This window comes from Chaetodon auriga, chromosome 22 (genome assembly GCF_051107435.1).
Source record: "Chaetodon auriga isolate fChaAug3 chromosome 22, fChaAug3.hap1, whole genome shotgun sequence".
Taxonomy (NCBI): Eukaryota; Metazoa; Chordata; class Actinopteri; order Chaetodontiformes; family Chaetodontidae; genus Chaetodon; species Chaetodon auriga.
Window position 1 is genome coordinate 9,998,211 of NC_135095.1, and position 24,554 is coordinate 10,022,764.

The following is a 24,554-nucleotide window of genomic DNA, read 5'->3' on the forward strand; positions in this document are numbered from 1 at the left end:
CAGCAGCAGGTATACCTGCAACATGTCACTGAAATAGATTCAAAACAGCTTCTTTTTTTTTTCCTTCGCTTTGATCGCCTCACTGGCTGTCAGGGTGGATATCATTAATTGAAACTACTGACTGCTCTTTATTCATTTGTGCCGCTTAATGATTCTCTTACATTTCTTGATGTGTATTAGCAATGTTAATGAAGGGAAATGGGACATTTTGGTTGCACAAATCAGAAACGTCTTGTTTTGGGATTCTTTTGAAAACAAGATGATACGTCTCAAGCGGTCTATCCTGATATATTAAATTTCAGTAATTTATTAAACAATGCCTTGGTTGGCTTTTTCGAAAACTTGCTCAGAACTCGATTTCCTCTCATGAAAGTTCTTATTTCTCTTGCCACCTCCATAGGGAGATCAAAAACTGCAATATTGATCCGTACACTGAGGACAAGTCTACAAGGCCATCGTCTCGTTCTCATCACTCCACTCTGTGACCCCAGTTGTTGATAAAGTTACACAACATGCAGCTTGATTTAAAATGTATTAAAACTTTAATTGCTGTGATGTCACCATTGATGGCATTTGGTTGATGTAGTTTTTTTTTCGTTGTTAACAGGGGTACTCATAATGAAGTCCGAATGAATAAACAAAAAAACAATGCATTTGTTTTTGCTTATAATGACGATGTGGTGATGTGGTCGTTTTTGGTGGTTTTTGAAATTGCACCCACAAACATTATTCATACATTAGGCAATTTCATGGAGCATCTCATTGGTAATGATTATTAAGCGATACAAGCGATTGAAATGACTTGTTTTTTTGGCAGCTACCAATTCTTAGCTTTTGATGACACTCACTGTCAGGATTTTACTGTACTTGGTTTTGTTGTAAACTTATAGTGAGTTCATTAATTTGGCACTGATAACTTGTTTGTGAGACATGGCTATTGTTTGGATATATTCAGTGATTCATAACCACGGGTCACATAATTGGATTTTTCTTTCTGGGACATTAGATGTCTCATGCACACATCATATTTCTAGAAAAGTGACACAGTTTCGGATAATTGATTTCAGCCACAGAAGTGGCTCTCAGCCCTGATGGAGGAACGCTCCAGAAAGGAAAATATTACTGCGCAAAACTTCTCCCTAACAAAGTTATTCAATCTAGCCGTAGGCTCAACTCCAATTCAAACAGTCAATATCCGAACATGAAAGCAGAGATACACAGAGAGAAAGATGGTGTTTCTCTCCATCACACAGTGGAATTCAGTGCTGTGCCTCTGTGGTCATTATTTTTCTCCCTGAGGGTGCAGAGTATTAAAGCCCACAGGTTCTTTTTGTTACATACCTGCTGCACCACGCACTCATATTACTGGAAGGTTTACTGCTTCTCTGCAGCACAGATCACATGCTCCCCTCTCCAAGTTGTGCGCATGTGTGTGGGTGGGTGGGGGAGTGAATGGACAGGTATGTGTGTCCATATGCCTGCATCAATATCTTCCAGTGATTGTCTCTATCTCACTTCAAAGATGGTCCACCACATGTGAGCCGTATGCAGCCACCCCATAAAAGGCTCCAACACTCTATACTGCTGAAGATAAGCATTGGCACCAGAATTAGAGAGGCTGCCTGAAAGCGCTTCAGGCTGCTTCTGTCAGATAAATGCCCAGCGTATGGCCAGGATGTCTGCTGCATCACTGGAATGCCTTCTGCGTTGCTCAAAACATAATAATGCGCCACATTTGACGTGTTCTTTAGCCTCGAAATCTGTTTTGAATTGTTATTTTCTTTTGGTCCAATGAGATAATTTCACGTTGCCGTAATTTGCTATTTTTAGGATTCCATATTAGATTGAATGACTAAGGCTGGAGTTAAAGAGATCAGTGAGGACCAGGACCCACTGAACATTTCAAGATGTAGGAGGTTTTAACTACTACTTCTAATGTTTTCCAGTCAGATCCTGTAACACTAGTCAGGTGTTTTTCCTTCTAGTGATGTGACTTCTAGTGGGGTGACTGCTAATGCAAACTGAACGAAAAACATCAGAATAAATCATATTAACGAGAGCCCTAATCTGCATCATTCACAACATTCATATCTCTGTCCTTTCAGCCCTTGGAACGTGGTCGGGTACTTGCGAGCGCATTTGACAATAGCCAGATAAACAATATAATGGAATGAATCTAAAAACATAATCGGCTATCACTAATGTTTGAAGTCGGGTGGAGTTATCAGTCTGTGTGTATGTGTGTGTTTGTGTGTGTTCATTGCCTTTACACAGTCTGACCTGAGATATCCTCAGTTCTGCAGCTTTTTGATACAGACAAGGCTATCCCTCATTACTCCCCACTATACCAACCTGGCTCTGAAGATAAGACAGGACCAACACCTGTCTTCTTTTTCCATCACTGTTCCGCTCACCGAAGTGCCTTGCCACAGACAGAAATTTATCAACAACTCTTAGTGATAACTTTCCCTTTTTGCAGTGCTGTGACCTGATATCTTTTTCTTTACAGCGTTTTGTTTTATATCTTCACAGCTGTGTAGCTTTTGTTTTCAATCATTAAGGACTAATGGTACCTGTAATCTCACTGTAATCATAACAGTATATGTGGGCCATTTTCAGTCATTTCTCCTCCCATTTTGAGGTTGCAGATATTTGGGGCTTTGTTATTTTATCCTGATTGTAATAAGGTGTTCTGATACTGCGATAACTGCTGTGTTGGTAAAGGTTTACTCAGCTCAACTTGAGTTAAATCCTCTTTACAGACATCAGGGAGTCTGGCTTTGTTGTGGTCGATCACTCTTTGTGTTGGCGAGTCCAGACAAATAAAAAAGCACTTAGTTCGAGCTTATTACCACAGAGACAAAGCCATTTTTGTCAAAATCATTCTGACTATTACGGCATTTGAAACTCTTTTAGGGTCTCTAGTGGTTTAGTTTTTCTCCTCTTCCTTTCCTTGAACTTAATATTGTCACTCAACACTATTGCGAAACTGCTTACTGATCAGAAATGTATGTGGTTATTCTCTCTGGAAAAATGGCAACAAGAGATTTCCACAGAATGTGATATACTATTCATACCTTAGCTTTTATACAGGCAGCCCTGGGTCAGTTCAGAGACTTTGAAATAGTGCAACCTGAGCTGGCACAAAAGGACTTGTGGCCCACTTAGTTGAATATAGTGTAAAACTGCTGTGTAGGACTGCTCAGGTGTGGATGATTGACACAGGAAACCCCAGTCATTTGCTGATAGGTCTTTGGAAATGTTGCTTGCACACTTAAGCCTTACTACAGACAACAAATATTTAATTATAATGGGAACTACTTGCAAATCCTTCTATACAAACTGTTTTTTCACATCTGTATGATTGGTTATATTTCTGTTTTTTTGCTCCTCAGTTGTTGTCAGTGGGAAAAATCAGCCCGACCAAAGTGGCCAAACTGAAATCCAGCTACAGGCTTCTCCACAATACTCTGAAGAGGTATGTTTTCTTGTCGAAACAAAAGTTCATTTGTCACCGTCGTGTTTGCGTCACGTCATATTTTGGAGCTGCACTGTGACTGCAAAACGCTGAGAAGAGTAGAGACGCTCAATTCTCGTGACAGCCAGAATCCATCCAGCTGAAGTGTCCTTGAAAAAGACTTTAACTCCTTATCAGATGTAGTTGTGCTGCTCTTATATACTGGTGAAAAAATATAGAGGAAGCATCTGTGACATCAGCTGCTGCCTTCCGAGGAGACATTTTTGAAGACTGTATTGGAGTTGCTTCTCACTCACATAGTGGGGCCAGAAATCGTAATTTGAGCAAAGAGGTGGAGTTAAAGATGCAGCTGAGGCAGTGCTAACAAAGTACACCCACTATAACTGACTGTAATAGGCTGAGACACCTATCAATCAAAAACATGCTTCTTTTTAAGCTTTCCCCAAACCTTAACTGATTCTCAAAAACACCACCAAGGCACATAATAGGGAAATTAACTTTTGAGACCCCAATTTGTTCTAGAAAGAACAAATCTTTGAGTAATTTCTTGTGAAAACAAAGTGCGCACATTGAATTTAATTGGCTCAGCACTCAGAATATATCATGAAAATCAGCAGCGACTGTGTGTTTACATGCAGTTTTACCGCAGTGAAAAAATGGATACATAAGAGTTAAGGCTGTATATATTATTTCTAGTTAACTAACGTATATATGCATTAGCTTAGTTACTGGCTTTGCATTTCCTGAAAAGCAGAGGGTATTTTCATGTTTCATGTAGAAAAAAATGATAGAAACTTGAGCTAATATGTAGATTTTTACTGACCACATAAAAGTAAAGATTAAGCGGTAATCTACTCGTGTTAGTCATCTTATACTTATGATGTAACTTTAGAGGATAAAAACACAGTGGAGTCAGACAGTGTTTTAGAAGGCATGTACCCAGCAGTGAGTAAATAGTATCCATATACTGCATACCACGTGCTTATGCCATTTTCTGTCTTCCAACAGCAGCCAGGATTCTGAGATTCAGCTTTTGGAAGAGGCAAAGAGGTGTCGTGCTGAGCTGGAGAGGCTGCAGGCCGAGGTGGAGAGAAGAGAGGAGCAGAGCACCTCTGAGGAGCCTGAAAGTGAGGTCAATGAACTGAGGCAGCAGCTCCTCCAGGCATACAATGAACTGAAAGCTGCTGAGGACACAGAGTACGAGACACAGCACAAACTGAAAAGGTGAGCTGTACATAAACATGCGTTATCACTGCAGTCGCTCATGCTACATCATGAAAATGAGCTTCGATTCGAGAAAATACACATATTACAAACCTTTCTCAAATTTCTTACACGACTTTAATTTCAGGCGGTCGTTGTGCAGTTGTACACACACACAAACACACACACACAGATGAACTTCACACCACTGATAGGAACCCAAGAGACGAGGGAGAGTAAGGACAAAACACTGAAGTGAAACTGCAGTGGTGAAGAGAGAAGTTGTGTACAGTAGGAGAGCATCGACATGCATGGACACACGCACACAAACACACACACACACACACACACACACACACACACACACACACACACACAGAGTCACTAGGGACCAAACACTGAGGTGAGCTACAAGAGGCAGCATCTTCACCAGTTTTCATTGACTTTACAGGGAGGTGAAGGTGAAAGAGTATAAGACATAAACACACGCAAATAGTATTGGTATTCTGCATATGTGTGTGTGTGTTTGGGCTGAATTTTATTGCCAATGCCTTCAAAGATTTATGTCAGGGAGGAAGACTTGATGTAACCATTTCATTATACAAATACCACGTTTAAGTGGATTTTTACATTGGCTCTGAATGTAACATGTTTACCTGTCTGAGCTCTCTGCACTGGTTCGTTTTTTTTGATGTCGGTCCTGTAGTCGTTTCTGTTCCTCTCTAATCCTTTCCTTTCACTCCCATAAGACTCTTTTTTCATTTTCCTCTTTTCTGTGGCAGGTTTCTCTTTTCCTTCCCCCAACTCACTCAAACGTCTATCAGTGTGTCCAAAGGTCAAACACACCCACAGAAATGGAAAATCACGCACTCGCTCGAGTATCTCACTCTTTTCTGTACACAAACCCAACTTTTCAAGGGCCAAAGGGAGTGTATTAGAACATTGCTAAGCAACATGATAACATACACCAGCGGTGCCTAAACATTTTGGCTTATGATCGTTGAAAACAGCGATGTGTACTTGTGACCCCTTGTAACAAGTTGCATATGATTTACAGTTGTGGCCGGTTCAACTAGAGCAACTTTCCCCTCTTAGATTTTTAGAGCCCTGAAAAAGTGAAAATAACCAGTAATTGAGAAGAAAAAAGCAAAGCTTGAAAAGTTTTCGGAAGAAACTCTCAGTGTGCTTTATTACGCAAAAAATGCAGGTGCAAAAACTGTTAACAGATAATAATGTCTTAAATTTTCATTATCCGTGTATTTAATGGTGAATCAGTAAATATGAATGACGTTTCTAGGTGAAAATCTGAATTAGTATGAAGGGGTTGAAGAGGATTTGTAACCGTCCGAACAGAGCAAAGTCTGAAAAACAAGAATTTTTGCTGGATAAAATGTGTTTTTGACTGGTAATCAAAGATGCATCTGAAGAAGAAGGAAAAATAAGTTTACTCAGCGGCACAATATCATTTTCAGCCCATCTCTTTTCTTGTCATACCTGCACTGCATTTGACCCTGGATTACCTCCTCAATATGAAACCACTCGCAGCATGTGAACTCACCACTGTATTGCAAAGGCATGATCTGTAAGATGCAGTGATTTTTAGTGCAGAGCACACACACTGGGGCAGAGAGTTGGAGGCACAGCGGTAATTGAAATATTAAATGAAAACCACTTACAGAGCATCCTCAGAGGATGCAGTAATAGACAGTATTAGACACTGAGTGTGCATATTATTTGTGACAGCTTTTGGTAGTGAGCTCTCATGTCTTCTCATTACCTCTGTTTCTCCTTCTCTTTCTGCCCTTTCTTTCATCCCCTCTGGCCTAATCTCATCCCCTCTTCCTGACTTTTCCTCTGTTCTCTCCCCCCTCTCCTCTCTTGTCCAAATGGCTAGCGGTCTGCATATGACAAGCAGATGCTCACCATGCAAATATGCCTTATAAAATCTTTGCGTCCTTTTATCTTTAGCCAAACAGATACACAGGAGTTCAGCACTTTTTCCAGTCACATATTTTAGCATTCACGCAGTTTTCTCTGTATAACAGTTAATATCCAATATATCAACTTGTCAAGAAGATTAATATCATTTACTTTGTGAAATGTGGAGCTGTACACTACGTGCCATTGTAAGGTTTTTCACAATGATGGAGCTGACTTCAAATTATTTCATGCAAACTTTAATCAACTGCTCAAAACGCGTCTGCCACAGGGCGATGAAAAATTCATAGAAATTATGTTTTTATATGCACACATATACTGTGTTGGGTGCTTTATTTCCAATTCTTTACGTATGTGAAAGCTTGTATGTGTATGGTCCTTTCATACATTATGTGGGTCTACGGTATCACGCGGAGGCTTTTTTATTCAATCACGAATAGTAGAATGTTTTCATTGCGATTTGTTCAAAACTTTTAAGAATATGGGCTCTGCATCGCTTGTTTTAAGGTGTTTTCTCTTTCAAGTAAGAAGAATGTAGCATGAGTTTTGGTTGACTGGAAACTGCACATCAGTCTATTTTTAAAACATGTAAATGCCTGTTCCTCTCATTGCATTCCTCTTTCTGTTGAACCAGGAACTGAAACATGTTGTTTACTTGTGATAACAAATTCATTTCGTTTTCTTTTTAAAATGTCCCCTCCTTTCCTCTCCTCTCCTCTCCTCCTCTCGTCTCACATTGTCTCACCTTATATGCAGTCTCCGGGAAGAGAAGCAGTATCTGGAGAGAGAGAACAAGATTCAGCCGATACCTGCAGTAAGTTCATCATTGCACCATCCAGGTGTACTGTAGTTTCTGAGAAGTGGATTACGACTGCAACAGCAGTCTTCAGAGAGGATAATATGAGTTTTACTTTAAGCCCCCATCCAGGCTTAATCCCTCAATATGAAGACTTGCCATTAGCTCTTTTTGGAGCGATTTTGAATCAATGTGACGTTAAAATATTTTATACTGCAATCTCCTGTTCAGACAAGAGCACAGCATACGACTCATATGAGACTTTGTATAAGCAGGGAATTAACTTAGTAATGACTGGTAATCATCCATGAAGGCAACTGAACAAACACATAACAAAGGGAGTAAAACATATTAACAGAACAGAACAAATTTCCAGTAACAATAAGAGCATTCACTCATTTGCATATGATGTTAGAATAGCAGAGTTACTATGTACCATATCATGCTCTAGGGCGTATTCAAACCATATTATTTTTAGGATTTAGCCTGTCAGAAATAATTCCAGTGTAAAGCAGTTTGAGAATTTCCAACACTTTGAACGTGCATGAAAATCTACAGTAGCTGTTGAATCATTGGCACTAAAAATTTCAGCAATTGTTTTGGAGAAAATAAGAGAATATGAACATAAGACCCTTAGGGTAGTCTCAAAGAGCATCGCATTATCAATTTTCCAGTCATCAGACTTAATCAAAATTCTGTTGCCTGTGCTGCTAATGGCAAAGGAAGGTTAGAGTTTGAGCTTTGTAGAACTTCCTTAATAAATTCAGCTTTAATTAACTTCTGGATCATGGATACTTTTGGGGTTCAATTATGCATCTGCCGTTTAATTAATGATTGCAAGAACAAAACATTCCAAATATAATACAGTTCTGCCTCCATGCCTCTGGCTGGTATCGCTTCCTTTGCATGTAAAAACTACAGTACCCATGAGTCAAGGTGGCTCATTGGTGACATTCAATAGACCAAACCAAGCTGATTTGAAGAAATGAACCTGAATTACAACCAATGGCCAATTTATCCTGGAGATGCCAATGCATATTTGAGTTGTGTTGCATTAGAAGTGAGCTTTGAAAAGGGAATTTACATCCCTGCTTGCTACTCCATAGGTAGCCGATACTGCAGTTAAACAGTCGCAGCATTTTGACTGCTCAACATGAATCATGGAGTGGCAAAAGCATTTCACTGCCACACACAGCACTTTCACAATTTATTCCGTTGTAATGGAGCGTATGTGTAAAAGAGCCTTTTATGAGTCCTTTTCCCATTGGACCTTCAGCATCAAGTGAGATATTAACTCTAATGAAACACTCAAAGGCGCCTGGGGGGAGTTTGCATTCTTCTCTCTCTGTCACACATAAACACACATACACACTTGTCAAACATGATTAATAAGCTATGCGTTTCATCCCGGAGCCCTCATATACAGTTCTAATTGTTTCTGCTGTATGTACAGTAGATGGGCACTGGAGGAAAACCACAAACTAGCTTGAGAGCACAAGGGTATCAAGTTGGATTGACAGCAGCTGGTTTAGTTGCAGTTGTTTACGTTCATACTCACGCTTGCAAAATTGACTCAGTGTAATCCAACATTTGTCAAGAATGCCTTTGATGTGCAGAAAATGTATGAAAATGAATGCAAATGATCATTAAATCTTGGGCATCAAACTAGAGCTAGTCATAGCTCTAAAGAAATGTTTCACCGCTGAAACAACAGAAGACTTTTTGGGACAAAAAGGTGTTTACGACTGTCAACAAACAAATCCATGTGAAACAAAACAAAGGCTGTTGGAAATTACTCTGACAGTTACGATCAGACGGTGCTTTGCCTGTGCAGCCTGAGTGCAATTAAATTCTCACCCTACATCTGATATTCTTGATATGTGATCTCATGTTCATGCTGCTGGTTGGTCCTCAAGGAGCTGGGGAGCAGAACAAAGGCCCTGCTGGCCATGAATGAGAATCTGAGGAGAGAAGTTGCCCAGAGACAACTGGAAGTCAGGTATTTTATGTTGTCCGGTGGGCACATGCAGTCTTCTCACATTACCCTGCAGATTGGCGCAGGTGTACATATTCACCCTGTGTCCTCAGGACCTTTCCTTGTCGCGCTTCTTTTCAGCTTCATTCGCTGTGCTCTTATTGTCCTCGTAATTGGAGGGAGTGCGGTGGATCTGTTCATCAAAATTGTTCAGATAATAAGCAGCTGACTTTTCGTGTGTTTCTTACCCTCGATCCCCACGCAGGAGCCTGATGGAAGATGTGGAAACCCATGAAACGCAGATATTGAAAGAACAGAAAGAGCTGGGAGACAGGAAGAGGATCATAGAGCTCAAAGAGGTCTGCGTGTGAGAGCATGTGTGAGTGGGCATAGCTTACAGCACACCATCAATAGAATAACAAATCATCTGCCTTCATACAACTGTGTGTGTGTGTGCGCGCGTGCATGCGTATGTGTGTTTGTGTGTTGTAACAAGGCCGAGAAAGCTCAGCTCATCAGCATACCTGACCAGATTCTAAAGGAGACTGAAAGGAAACGCTCTAAGTGGGAGTAAGTACATTTAACCCCCTAATATTTTTTATTGGGGACGGACGGGAAAGTTAATGTTTCAGACATCAGGAATACAAATGAGCCAGTTAGGATGCTTCGGTTAGACCACACTGAGAAGAAAGGGGGGCAGAAGAAGTTGCTGCCTGATTCGTACCATCCGTCTGTCGGTTGGCTCGAATCCTTCTGTAATCTGTAGTCTCCTTCCATTACCTTGATCTCTTATACAAGCAAGAGCTGGATTTAACTGGATGAACTATACTGTAGTTTTCATAATGGAAAGAACACATGCTGCTAATTGTTTTTACTCAGTGTAAACTTTTGATCAGTCCTGATATGGAGCAGAAAAAAAAGCATCATTTTCCAGGCTTGTACTTGTTGTTCAGTTTCCTCTCTGTCACATCTTTCCAGCCGCACTCCTTTTGATGCAGCAGATTCTGTGGAAAGTAATAATTTAGTCCAAATGAAGCTCGTAGCAACAGTCAAATTCTCCTCAAGAATTTAAAGGTGCCAGTCCTTCTGATTTAATTGAATAAATATGGCAAACATGCATCAAACATCATTCATTTTTGTTTTAAGTGCAGCTACAGTCACAAGCCCCTTCATCACTAGAGAATTGTTCCACTTGCCGCTTCACTGCAGTCTCTTTTATGTTTATTTCAAATTAATATTTGGCTTGCAAGTGATGCAGTGGAGCTGTCTGTATGAGCCATGTGAGCTATGGCTTGTAATTTGAAATTCACAAAGCTGAGGCGTACTGGGGGGTGTATGTAAAATATGGATACACATGCTGTTATTTCATAAGATATGCACTCTTGCCGTGCAAGTGAGGAGTAATAAACTGATACCCTTCTCTTGGTCTTATGCTTACCATTTGTCTTTTCTGATGATTTTAAAATTCATCCCTCCGAACGCATTAGAGCTGCAATGAAGAAGATAGAAGCACTCAATGCGGAGATTTCAGGAATGGAGGAGCAAGTGGAGGAGGTGGATCAGCAAAACTGCTCTCTCATGTTGAAGAAGAAGGAGTTGGCTGAGGAGCTGGAGGGTGTCCGTGCCCAAGTAGAGACCAGTCAGAGGGAGTGCAGGCAGCTGCTAAAAGAGCAGGAGGTCAAGAAGGAGGAGGTGGCCGAATTCACGGGGCACAGGTACAAGCTGTTAATACAGTCAAAAGTGAACACTATGGTGAGGGAAGAAGAAATGTTATAGATAGAGGAGAGGCCTTTGCTGTGTGTTTTCACGCGTGTCATCATGTTTTTTATCACCAGAGGTATCCTGGAAATGAAGCTGCATAACGTCATGTGTGACAGAAAGCACCTGCATGAGAGTCACTCTGTGCAGCTCAGGGAGAAAAATAGGTACAGACTGATGTCAAACTGAGCTCCGTCACGCATTCAAATGAGTCTCCACATATCAGTCCGCACTGTATGCAAGGGTTTTTTTGCACTGTACACCAAATATATAAAGGAAATATGTGTTCTTTAGAGATATTTAATCAGAGCTTTGAGCTTTGTCTGCTCGTTGCTCTTCTTTCAGATACGTTTGACAGAGCTGATTGAAATCTCACACAGTGGATGCTCAATATAAAGTTTGATAAAAGAAGCCAGGAGCATTTCTTCAACCTGCATAAAAAACCTGCATATTTTACCGGAATCTACATATGAACACATATGAGCCTAAGTTTGAGTTTCTTGATTTTTTTGTAGCCTTATGCTTTTGATGGTGACGATGATGATGATGTATTTAAAAGGCGCCTCTGTTTCTCCTCAGTCAGGAGAAAGCCCTCAAGAGGATGGAGCGTGCGTTGACCATGGCCACTGAGCAGCTTGAACACACACAGTCTGTCCACAATAACTTAAAGGCTCAGGTGACGAGAACATTGTTTCCTCCTGAAAATGCATCGGCATGATGTAAAACTTTTTGTACATGTGGGAACTCTTAGTTGCAGCTTGGAAACATTCAGATTTTATCAGTAACCTTCACAATGGTCAAACACGTACTCCTCATGATTTGTGACACTGTTTTTACTGGTCTTGGCAATTGGTTAGGAACATTTTCCAGGCCCAAACGCAGGTGTGGGAACATTCAAGTGTAAATGTCATGGTGACAGTAATCATCACATGATATCGTGAATCCGGGTGACACCAGGAGCTTTTTTTTTTTTTACTCTTCAGCTTCCTGTAATTTTACTGATTGTGACATTTTTAAAGAGAAAAATGGAGAGAAGAAGAAGAGAGGGAGAGTCATGGGAAATGTGTCAGCACATCTCATACGCACATAACAGTATGAAAGGAAATCACTATGACACACCAGAGAATTCACACATTGAGGAAATATCGAAAACAAAAGCAGTTGTACAATACGATTCATTCATTTCCATTCATCTGCCAATCACTAACGACTCTCAGAGGAACAGCTTCTCATAATTAATTCGACTGTTTGGACGAGGCTATGATACTGTTGGTTTACCACAAAAGTTGCATCACATTTATCTCAAATAGGATGTGATTGATGATATTGTGCCCTAAACTTTACACAGCATGAGGCCTAGTAAGAACTTGAAATAGTGTTTTGTGCTTCATGTATGTAGCTAAAAAAAAAAACTGTGGTATTGCATTGTCCTCTTTAGATCTCCTCAACCGACTGATTTAATGTAATTCAGCTTCTAGGGAGTCACAATTTTTAAATACAGCATGGAGTGGTGTAGCTCATACAGCTGAACACAAGGCCTGGCAACCCTGCAGAGAGGGGCAAACCCAGCGCCTAAAGGCATTCATTTTTTATGAGTTTCTGTGAATACTCTCAGTGTCACTGGATCCAACGACTATCAGAGAGACCTCAGGGAAACTCTGATATATAGTATTAATTATTTTGCAGTCAATGTTTAATGTGGGTTTGAATATGCACGGACTGAATTTGATCTGAAGTTTGGTAGTTTGGTACTGGATCCTCGTGGTCTTTCTTTTTAATGGACTGCAACCGTGGAAGATTTGTTTGTACTCTCACTGTTTTTTTTTTGTTTTTTTTTTGATTCTGACTTCTGACTTGAATTTCCAGTTAGACGCTGTTCCCAATAGAGAGACCGTTCTTCAGCAGAGGATGAGGCTTCAGAAAGAGGTGGATGCGCTTAAAGCCAGCTTTGAAAAACAGGTAGGAACAATGTGTGTGGGTGGACACGAGACCATTCGCTACTGTAAACGGTATCTGTCACAAATCTGTCTTTGTGGAGCCTGTAATTCCTTTTTTTTTTGTTTTTTGTTGAAACTGATAAAGTCTCGGTTGTGTGTTCAGCTTTATCTACATTTTAAGACGTCGCAGAATTTTTTTCCCCGATTTGTCAGGTGTAAATAAATGCCCTTTTTATGTTGAAGTTCTTTCGATATTTTACATTTTGAAGAGAAAATTAGAGTTCCCATTTCATTATTTTCTTATCCAATGTCACACAGTTAGACAAAATTTAAATGACCGCTTAGGGGAAAGTTCTGCACAGAAAGGTTTCAATATCCATCCTCTATCCATCTTCCTCGTATTAAGGGACTTTTAGTCCACTTTGTCCCATTCTGCTGTCACCCTTTAATTGAAGTCAAAGTGTGATTAGGAGATTTTTCAACTGAAAATGGCGCTAAATGTGCTCCTAACCAGCTATCAGCAGCTGAGGAGGAGAGCCAGAAGAAGCAGCAGTATGGGATGATTGAGGGGCTGCTGAGGGAGTCCAACTGCCTCAGAGAAGAACTCCATAACCTCAGATGTCTGACGCAGATCAAAGCTGAGGAGAGGGGCCAGAAGCACCGTGAGCGGATCAGGGCTGAGGTTCAATACAAACACACACACACACACACACACACATATACAGGTACCTTTATAATAGGTTCAGATGTCATCATTAGTGCATTTAATAACTTATGCAGACATAGACTTGCATATTTCACACTTGAATGTGTCAAAAACATCAAAGAGGAACTGAAGTAGGTTTATATTTTAGGCACATTTGATGTTAATTTGACAGGAGAACAACCAAAAATGACAAGAACACAGTTTCAACGAATGCTTTACGGCTCAGTGACAGTATTCCTGTCACCACAACGTGGAGTTCAATGACACATGTTTTGACAGAAGTGGCTTTCATTCATAGTTCTGGGCTCCGTATCACTTGTGACTACAATTTCATGGTGTCCCCTACCTGATTACTAAGTAATTAAAACCAAATCAACAATGTCGGACTCCGAAATGAATCAATTAATTTCCCAAAAATGCTCTAAATGAAGATAAAAATCAAGCTCCTTAAAATCCGTACACTAAACCAGGCCTGCAAGATCAGCTAATTTATTTATTGTCTCCGTTTTATTTATTCAGAGTGACAGAAAAGAAGCTGCTACAGTATTGAAAAAATGTGCAGCCACAAATCTGATTGAAGGTTGATGTTAGTGAGCGCGCGCGCACACACACACACACACACACACACACACACACACATACAGAAGTGATGATACTGTAGTTTTACCTGTGTAACTCCATCCGCAGCAGCTGAACCAGCACATCCAGCAGGAGCTGCTCGAAAAAGACCTGATCATCACGGACCACAACAAGCTGAATACCATGCTACAGCGCAGGTGTCACTGCTGTTTTCTCTTCTCATTTCCTTGTCAGCTACCTTTCATTAACTGCAAAGGTGTGTGTCATGATAAAGAGGATTTGGGTGACAGAGGAGCTACAAAGCTGTTCGTAGGTAGTGTTACGGGAAGCATAATCACCTCATTGTCATTTTCGGTGTTAGAAATATATATGTACATACACACAAGTAACACCCTAAAATAAAAAATATGTAGCCTTGCTGGTAAAAAACACAAATACCTCACAGACTGCTTTTTGAATTACATGCAGCAGCAGGACTGGCATGCCTGCATCCAGGGTCACTTAGTTCATGTTTAATATGAATCCACGGTCTCAGCCATCAGTGTGGAGAACATGAATTCCTCTATACATGTATTGATGTGATAATTGATTCCCTGGTTATTTGTTTGGCTCCTCTGATCTGTGTAACAGCTGGGATCACAATTAATTCAGACATCTGCACATGTTGTCGGGGTTAGAAAAGCATAACTTACTAATTGGTCATACTTCAGTGTTCAGATGCAGACTAATGGCAACACCCAATACAACAGCAGACTCCTGCAATGCATTCAATAAGGTCACGACCACAGGCGACAGTCTGAGGTGGTTGCAATTGACATAGAATCTGCTCTGAAGAATGCCTTTGTCAAGCAAAAACAGGGCATGATAATTAAATATTGCGCATCCTCTCTCTGTACCTGTAATACCAAAACAGTTTTCATGTTTAGCAGTCGTCACTCACAACTTTCAAGTCTTATATGAATGTCATGAAAAAGACTCCTGTCCAGATCAAGAATGGGCTCATTGCTAATCAGTGTTTTCCCCACTTAGAGTATCACAGTATTGTAAGATGTGCCACATGATTATGGAAGAGAAGAATAAGTACGTCAACCTGAAGCAGATCGCCTCGCAGACAATCACAGAACTGACGGAGCAGATGAAGGTGCAGGAAAATGAGACGGAGATCCAACGTACCATTGTCATCAACAAAGACAGGTGTGCTTTGTAGAGGGAGGGTTCAGGGTCATTTATGTTGGCATTACTACAATAAATGCTAATGCAGAAAGGAGTGTAGACACCAATTATAAAGTACTGTAATATCATTGCAACAGCTGCTGTCTTTGTAAAGGTTATAAGGTTCAGTTTGTTAAGACTGCGTTGTTGTCACTGCTGTTTTTCCCGACCAGTGCGTTTATTAGTTGTCTTCATCATATCTCTGTCATTTTTCTCTCCAGATTACTCACAAAGGCTCACATGAAGATCTCTAATAGCTCCAAAATGAGGGACAGACTGCGAAATGACATCTCTAAGGTCCAGACACGCACACAAACACAGAGATGAGACCAGTCAAAACACAGTGTGGATCATGAGCCTGCATTAGAAATGTAACAGTTTAAAAGAATAACGTGATCCAGGAGTTGAACGGAGATACGGAGTCAAAAGTGCTGTTGTGTTAGCTCAAATATTCTGGCTAGTTTCATAAGACACTTGAGCAGTAACACATAGTTCACGGTTTACAGCAGTTTGTGAACTTTTGTGTAGAAGTTGCCTCCATTGTCTCGCACTTTCAAGTGGATGCATTCCTTTGCACTTAAAAGCAAAAACATACGCCTAACAAATGTTTGTGTTGTTCAAAAGTGGTTTTTTTTGTTGTTGTTGTTTTTTTTCAGAACTAAGCTGAACAAGTGTATTTTTTTGTGCATTTGTATTTCTGTGGACTGTTTTTCTGTGAGCTGTGTGTGTAGTTTAAGTTCCGTCAGAAGTTCAAATATATTCCTAAATCAAGACTGAAGGTCCTCTTTTTGGTCTAAAAACATATTTCACACTTTTGTTTTTTCTCTTTCTTCTTTCTCATCTAGGTTGCCTGGAAACACCGTCAGACCACTCAGGAGTGCGAGGACGACAAACTGGAGCTGATGAAGCTCACGCAAATGATAAACCTCCAGGAGACGGCCCTTCTGGAAATACACAAGAATCGAGAAACAGCCATACAGCGCCGCAATGTCCTGTATGTAGAATTTGGAGCTTGCTAATGTTGCCTGAATTCAAGCAGAGGACCTATGCAGCACATGTCAAATAATGTTTGCGCTTTGTTGTGTGTGTGACCTACAGTGGCATTCAGCTCCTGGAGCATGAAGAGGTGTTACTCAACTACTATGAAAAGGTGAACACCCAGGAGGCAGCCATTACTAAGGGCACCATGGCGCTGGAGGCCCAGGAGAAGAAGATAAAAGACCTACAGTTAGAAATTGACGAGGAGAAGAGACAGATAGAACTGAAGAAGAAGGAGGTGCCGCTCAAGAAAAGGTTGGAGGGAGAGATCACCACGCTGCAGATAGAGGTACCAGCATAAACCTGCACACTCATGCTCATCCTTACACAGACGTTAGCACACATTCAGCCAAAGTCTAGAAATCTTTCCACGTCTGAACTTCCTCCCAATCTGCCACCTGACAGTCTGTAAAAAAAAAAAAAAAAAAAAAACTTAAAAGAAAAAAAACTTTCACTAAACTTTCAGAACTGCAAACTAATTACTTGAAAAAGTTGTGGGCAGGAAGATGTGTCTGTACTTAAAAATTGTTGAGGATGGGTAATAGGCATGTTTCACAGAAATCATTCATTAAAAGCTTTTTCTGTTGTGTGAACACTAGTGTTTCGGTGGCAATCTCCCAACGCCCACTTTCTTTCTGTCTTCTCTCAGTCCTTGCCAACAATTGAAAACACTGTGAATAGAGCCGACTGTAGTCTCCCAAAAGCTGCAGCAAAGTGCAGGTGCACGGCAGCACTGAATTGTTTCACGGTCCTTGTTTTTTGCCAGGGCTAGTGCTCGGGCCTCCTCCAGGTACATTATTGTATGGAATGAGGATTGTAAAGGCTCGTTTTCTATAACGCAGTGCACTTTCTCTAAAGTGCCTTTGCTCATATATCCACTGATTTGTGCAGATTTCAGTATACAGCTATCCGCATCTCCCCAGCGTCCCATCACAGCGTGACCCCGACTACACTGGGATGTGGCCCGGCTTATTGGATACAAAATCCTATCTTGAAGCAGTAAGGCCTGTCAATTAGTACTTCCTAGTGCGATCAGATGATAAAAGTTGCAAAAAAGAAAAGACTGTGTTTGTCTGTAAGATTTTCCTGGAATCTTCCAGCATATTCTGTGTGGGTGTGTGTGGATGTGTATTAATCATGTAGTTAAATCTGTTTTCAGAGTCACATTGTGGAGATTTGCCTTCCTTATAGGGACAAAATGCAAGTCCCAATCACATAAATCATTAAATTTGAGGGAGAGGACTTGGGTTATGGTTCGGATAAGTCTCCAGAAAATGAATTCAAGTCAATGTAATGTCCTCTGAAGTGATGGAAATACGACTGTGTGTGTATTTCAGATATTTGCGTGATTTATGTAATGTCAGTGGAGAGTCCTCACAGGATCTCAACAAGGAGATCATTGTGTCTACGTGTGAGTTGTATATGTCAAGGGTATTGCAGACTGTTGTTCAGCTGTACGTGTGCCTTTGTCAAGTTAGGGGAACTCCAAAAAGAACGTTAAATACAAGCTGCAGAAGACAGTACTTGCAAATGTGCAGACACCAAAGGATTCACTTACAGCGCCACTAATGAGCAGATCGCCGTGTTGAAATACTTTGAAAGCTTCACGGTATAATGAGACTTTTGAATTGCTCTAGTGTGGCACATGCTAGTATACTAATACTAGACTTTTTTAAATCTGCAACAGACTCAGTGTTCGTACTCTACATTGCTTACAGTTAATATCAGCAAGTATTTATTTTGACCATATTCCAGATGAATCTTACTTGCATTCTCCAAAGAGTCTCGAGAATAAACACAAAACTGCTGCGAACATGCACAGACCCTCCATCTCTCCCCCATCTAGGACAAACAAAGGCTATTAGAGAACCAACACTGTAATGCTTTGTATTTCTCTCTAAGCCGTGTTTGACCACTCATCAAAAGCGGTCAATTTATAGCCTCGTTTTCAGAGGCTTCGGTTTTGCCGAGGTTTGTTTGTTGCGGTCGAGCATTCTCAGAGGCTTGAACAGAAGACAGAACACGACTTTTGCTCACTAAAGTCTGCAGACAGACACGCAGAAAGGAGATGAAGATCTAGACCAAGAGGGACAAACCCAAAACAACCTCACACTGCACAAGTTTCACAGAGACGCACATGAATAAATAACATGAAGAAAACACAAACATCGTCAAGGAACTTTGCAACACACAGAGAGTGACAGGCACATAGAAGCAGAGAGATTTGAGAGAGGCAACACAAACGCACACACACACTGAGTTTCCCTGCCAGTGGCTGCGTCGTGGGATTGGGTGTGTTGCTGCTCTGGATCAGAGTGACTGGTTTTGACTTTCTGTTGGACCAGACTTCTCTCATCTGAGTCTTGTGCTCTTTTGGATGAACGCAGTGTTGGAACAGACTTCACCATGTGCTGCTGTTTTGAAAAACGCCCCTTTCCCTTGTCTCCATCTGTTGACTCCTTCTGCTGTTTATCATTTGCTACCAGAGACCTTGTTGGTGCCATCTTTTATCTTTCACTCTTTCTATTGTTTCTCTCGCCGTGAGTCTCTTTACTCTTTCCCTCCTCACCTTTGTCCGACTGTCCTTCCTTTCATTGTTCCATGGAGGCATTCTTAAGGTTTGTGTTTCTTTGGAAGAAGCTCTTTTACTAGAAAGTCCCTTCCAAACTCCCTTCCCTTCTCACATTTTTCTCAATTCTTTTTTCCCTGTCTGACCGAGCGTTTGGCTGTAGATACAGTACATTCCTACCTTCTGTAAGGCAAACACTGCCAGTTGGTCGGTCCACCGCTTTGGTCCAGACTGAAATATAACTTTTCATATAACTATTCTTTGGATTGTCATGACATTTTGACCAGACAGTCCAAATAAGCAAGACCTCATTGTATTTCTGTTGCTTGAGAAGTGTACCCTTATCCTTGTTATCCTTGCTTCAATCAAACTGGGTGACTTTTCATAAAACTTGTTGATTAATGGTATTTCTGTTCGTATTAATGCCCATGTTGGTTTGGGCACATATTGTGAACACTACCCCCTTAGCAGTGGCTGTGTAGGTTCAGTAAAACAAAAATTGAAGTTATCTTTCAGTTGTAGGACTGACTTTCGTCTGCCATTGTCGATTGGAATGAAGTCTGCTGTGTTGGCTGTAGTGGTCTGTGTGGCTATGGTGTGAGAATGTGGTCTGTGAGCGTGACTGGCCAGCTCGCTAATTAGCTACCCCCACAGGCACTTGTCTAGATTCTCAACTCCAAAAACGTTGGAGCACATTTTCAATTTATAATCAGTTTTCGTAAAGCTGCCAATATTCGAAATCTGACACAGTGGAATTCTTGCCTCAAAAATTCGCAGAAGTGTATTTCGTGATCAAATAGCGTATGAAAATTGGAAGAAACTTTCCACTGTTGGCCCGGCTGGTTGTTGTGACAGGTCCAGCGCTTTGCATTGTGGAACATTAGGCGAGCTCGACTTCATCTGATGCACACGGGAGACTGTTGCTGAATTAGTATGACATCTGGGTATTTTTGGCATTCTGCAGATGTTTCTTTTGTCTTTATGCTGAATGCTACACGCTACATGTTGGCAAAATCAGTACATACTGATAGTATAGTAGGCGGTTTTGAATGCCGCCTCTGTCTTGTTTAAACACAGATGCAGCTCCTGGAACTTTCAATCAACAGTTACATCCCTGATTAGGGAATCAATTCTGTGCAGTCATCCATGCATGCATCCATCCAGTCATTTCACATTTCTCCCTCTCCTCTGCATGTAAATAGCAAATCATTTTCTAAATCACTGTTTTCCCTTGTACAGCCGCCTAGCTCCCTTGGGTACAAAAAGTGAATCACAGGGGTCTCTCCTATTGCAGGAGGCTCGCCAGCTCAATTCATACTCCCCGCAAATTCATTTTCTATGCGAATTCAATTTCCATGCAGCTGCCTTGCTGTCGATTTATTACATATATTGTGTATTTGTATTCATCTGTGACCAGTTTATCTGTTCATTGCAGACGGATCCCCCCCTCCCTTTGATGGGAAATTTTGACAAAGATAGATCGGGCCATCTGTGAGACTATTGAAGTTCAATATACTCCGAGGCTTTCATTTGCTCCGAGGAATTTTAATTGGTGCAAAATAAACAGAGGTTGGTGCTGGATTCTGAATTTACAACTTGTTTATGAGTTGCCGGCGCATCCACATCGCAAACACAGATACAGGTGCACACACATCAGCGCACACACAGAGATCAGTGCATTGTTTGTGAAGCTGTGATAATACCATGGCAGCTACATCTAAATATCGTTCAAAAGTCATCTAATTACTAGCTATACTTCTGTTACACAAAGCCACACGCACGCATAGTATATCAAACATACACACAGACAGGGATATATTTATAGAACGAACACACATACACACACAGTCAGTAATGGAGGAGGATTTATGTCAGGGTGGGGCTGACATGCTGCACTGTCCCCACGGTGGTGAGTCATATTGTTCGTCCGTCCCTCTCTTAAATCTTTGTCCAACCTTTCTGGAGCGTTCCACGGGGAAACCCACCGTCAGTCGTGTCTTGCGCAAGTCAGCGTGTTGTTGTGTGTGTGTGTGAGAGAGACTAGTGAGTGAGACAGTTAATTAATGTTAGCACTGTACACTGTTTGGTGTGTGAGCGTTTCCACTCAACAACTGTTGACAGGCGTTCTGTAATTCACCTCCAAAATCTGACTTCACACTGCTGCCGAAATTCCCAAGAATTCTGCAGCTCAAGTTGGGATGCATCTCAAGTGGAGTGATGACAGCGTTACACTCATCCAGCAGTGGGCCCTGGCTTGTACATGAAGACATAATGAAAATCCTTTTTGACCACATGGTTCACCTCGGCTGCTGATGTTCACGGTTGGGGTGATAGCTCCATATCATATGCAATCACTGATTACTTTTAAGTTCATGCATGGTCTGGCCCCAGTTACATTTCTTTTAATGTCTTATGAGCCCAGACGTAGCCTGAGATCCTCTGCAGGCAGGAACTTCAGCTTATAGCTCTTCCTGTATCCCAAAGCCTGGAGGTAAGTGAGGGCTTTTGTTGTGAGGGGTTTCAAAGCTGTGGAGTGATTTGCCTGAAGAATTCAGACCCACAGAGTCAGTATCACCCTTCAAATCTCTTCTTACCACAAGATATTTTGTACCCCTTAACTTTTAATATTTTTTCCTATCAGTTCCCATTTCTGTTCTGTTTTTATTAATCTTGATGGCTGCTACGTCTTTCGGAGTCGGCCCTGCTGCAGGTCGTTCTCTCACTCTGAGTCAAACCAACAGCTGACTTGATTTTTCTCCTGAGCAGCATTAGTTCAGCCTGACATTACCAGGGTAAATCAGTTAGCTAACATTATGTGACCTGCTGTCAAACATTTATGGAGAAGCCAAGTTAAAATGCAGATTTGATGTCTCATTAGAATTGACTCTTCCTTTGGACCTCATGAAAGCTTCAGTTCAGCTCCTCTGCTCACATGTTTTGTTAATTAACCTTACATAACCTTATTATGATTATGACTTAACTGCTCTTTTACTTTACCGACCTTTCTGCTTTACTGATCTGTCCCTTTGTCTTTTATCACTTTTAATTGTGAGGCACTTTGTAACCTCATTTTGGCAAGTGGTATATAAATAAGGTCATTATTTATCTTTATTATTATACTGTTAAGTATGCAGCGTGCCATCTATAATGTGGCTTTTGAAGCCCTCATGCTAACCACTAACTTAGCAGAAATTATGTAAACGATATGCAAATTGCTTTCTGTGTAGATGTTGTCACATGTACAGTACTTTACACCAATCATGAGCCAAGAAAGCCACTATTCTTTGTGACTGTCAGATGAAGAAAACAGAGAGGCAGGCAGGCAGAATGGAGACACAGACACTGAGACAGATGAATACAAAGAGAAAGACAAACATCAGCGCATAACAACAGAGGGAGGAGGACGGGTATAAGAACGTTAAGAGTGAAGGCACCACAGAGGAAAAAAAAAAGATTGATTGAAGAGCGGAGAGAGGAGGAGAGTGACAGAGACGCGCTGTATCCCATCCATCATGTAGTGTTTAAATGGCTTAGGGTGGTTACATATGAGGGTGGAACACAGATCAATCAGACTCAGAAGTGAGGAGTGGGCACACGCTTGTCTCAGTCGGGTCTTTGCAGATTCTGACGTAGTCTGAAAAGTTCATCTTCATTTTAAAGCTGTGAAATAAATGAAAACGTCTGTAGTGTTTGTAGAATCTGCTCGCTGGCTTTGTTTCACCAAGCAAACAAAATGTTAAGGAGTACTCATGGTACTTTGTTTATTTGACATGGTTAAAACGTATCGTTACCACCACCAAGTTCAAACTGAAGGGCAAGCACATCCTACTTCCTGAGCAGAAGCTAGCGAGGCTAGCTCGCTAACTTTCACAGTATGTAACCAGCACTTTATGTGCTGCTTGTCTTGCATGTTTGTAAGCGATACAGAGGTTTGACGCGCTCCAGCACGGGAAGCTTGCACGGCCTTTCCAAAAAAGATGTCCGACAAACTTTTATCCACTTTTGATAGATGGAAAAATATGCAGTATTATAGATTTCCTTGGGAAGAGTTTGTAGTCAAGGTTGGTGCTTCATTTGCATGTTCAGCCAGAAATCAGATCAGATTTCCCGCTTTGTTGCTTCAGTTTGGTAAATGTTGGTTTTGTAAATGCACTCAACCGACACTCGGCTCCTTGCGCCATGAACACGATTTTGTTGTTGAAGTCATATTCCCTGAAAACTGCAGATAACCCTGGTCCCTGTTGGTCAGCCCCAATTCCTGTTGTCTCCACATCTCTCTCTAATTCTGTCTTTCTTGTCTGCTTTCACATCCCATCCCTCCCTCCCTTTCTCACCCCAGCCTTCATGCTGTCTTTCCTTTGCTCTTCTTCACTTTATCTTCCTCTCTCTGTCTTTCATCACTCTCTCTGTGTACATCTGCTCCACTCTCATCTCTGTCTCTGCTTTTCAGCTGCTAACTGTCAGTTTTTTTCTCCTTCTTCTTGAGCGTCTGCAGCTTCAGCCTTCCGAACGCCCCATTTAATCACATGACAGTCATACTATTAAGTTAAAAGTTGAGTCACATGACGCTGAGGGAGATGCATCTTTTTAGGGGGCCGAACGCCGAAGTCCGTTTTAATCAGACTCACTGTCTGTCGGCGGAAGAGAGGCTTCATTAATCTCTTCCGTGAAGGGAGGGAAAATGGGAATCATCACTTTGTTCCACGCTGTCTTCAAGTCTGACACACAAACTCTCTCATTAGATACAGCCACATAAACATACAGGTGTGTGTGCGTACACACACTGTATGGTTGAGTGGAGACAAGCTGTTGTTTCATAAGCCAGGTCGTGCCAGGTCAGGCCGCTTGTGTACAGCTTTTTTTCCACACCTCAACTCCTCCCCTCTCCTCTCTTTACTGTCTGCTGTCTGTCCAACTGTTTTTTCCTCCTTTCTGTTTGCTGCTCATGTGCCTTTTATGGTCCCCGTCATGGTTCCTTGATCATCTCAGATTCATATATATTTATATATAGACTGCCTTTATTCTGCCGTAATGGGGCCATTGGGCATTTACATCAGCTTCCCTGCTGAGATACTGGAGTTGCTTGAATTGCTCATTTCCCTCTGCACAGATTAAGAGGCCTCTTCTCTCATATGTCTTCATGATGGTGATGACATGAAATAGTGGTTGTTAGAGCCATGAAACAGACTGACCAGGTGAATCCAGAAAATGAACCAGAGCTGTTTGAAGCTATTTTGAGACTCTTTTCACCGCTTGCTTTGAGCAGCAGTGCAAAACCCAAACAAGACTGCAGCGTTCAGTGTTTTTTGGCTGCACCACTCCATCAAATTTAAATAGTCCAGGCGTGATATAAAACAAAGCAGAA

The 24,554-nt window shown here is 41.3% G+C and overlaps 1 protein-coding gene across 1 annotated transcript in view; it reads left to right on the top strand.

Moving 5' to 3' along the window:
• The window catches only part of ccdc146 (coiled-coil domain containing 146), a 44,055-nt gene that overhangs the window by 14,008 nt on the left and 5,493 nt on the right, over nucleotides 1-24,554 (top strand). The window contains exons 3-18 of the mRNA XM_076722849.1: nucleotides 3,396-3,478; nucleotides 4,487-4,702; nucleotides 7,376-7,433; nucleotides 9,332-9,414; nucleotides 9,656-9,749; nucleotides 9,887-9,960; nucleotides 10,878-11,105; nucleotides 11,226-11,315; nucleotides 11,728-11,824; nucleotides 13,015-13,107; nucleotides 13,600-13,767; nucleotides 14,479-14,567; nucleotides 15,400-15,564; nucleotides 15,804-15,879; nucleotides 16,428-16,576; nucleotides 16,681-16,909. Coding sequence (XP_076578964.1) covers nucleotides 3,396-3,478; nucleotides 4,487-4,702; nucleotides 7,376-7,433; nucleotides 9,332-9,414; nucleotides 9,656-9,749; nucleotides 9,887-9,960; nucleotides 10,878-11,105; nucleotides 11,226-11,315; nucleotides 11,728-11,824; nucleotides 13,015-13,107; nucleotides 13,600-13,767; nucleotides 14,479-14,567; nucleotides 15,400-15,564; nucleotides 15,804-15,879; nucleotides 16,428-16,576; nucleotides 16,681-16,909 — 1,992 coding nt within the window. The remainder of the gene's footprint in view (nucleotides 1-3,395; nucleotides 3,479-4,486; nucleotides 4,703-7,375; nucleotides 7,434-9,331; nucleotides 9,415-9,655; nucleotides 9,750-9,886; nucleotides 9,961-10,877; nucleotides 11,106-11,225; nucleotides 11,316-11,727; nucleotides 11,825-13,014; nucleotides 13,108-13,599; nucleotides 13,768-14,478; nucleotides 14,568-15,399; nucleotides 15,565-15,803; nucleotides 15,880-16,427; nucleotides 16,577-16,680; nucleotides 16,910-24,554) is intronic.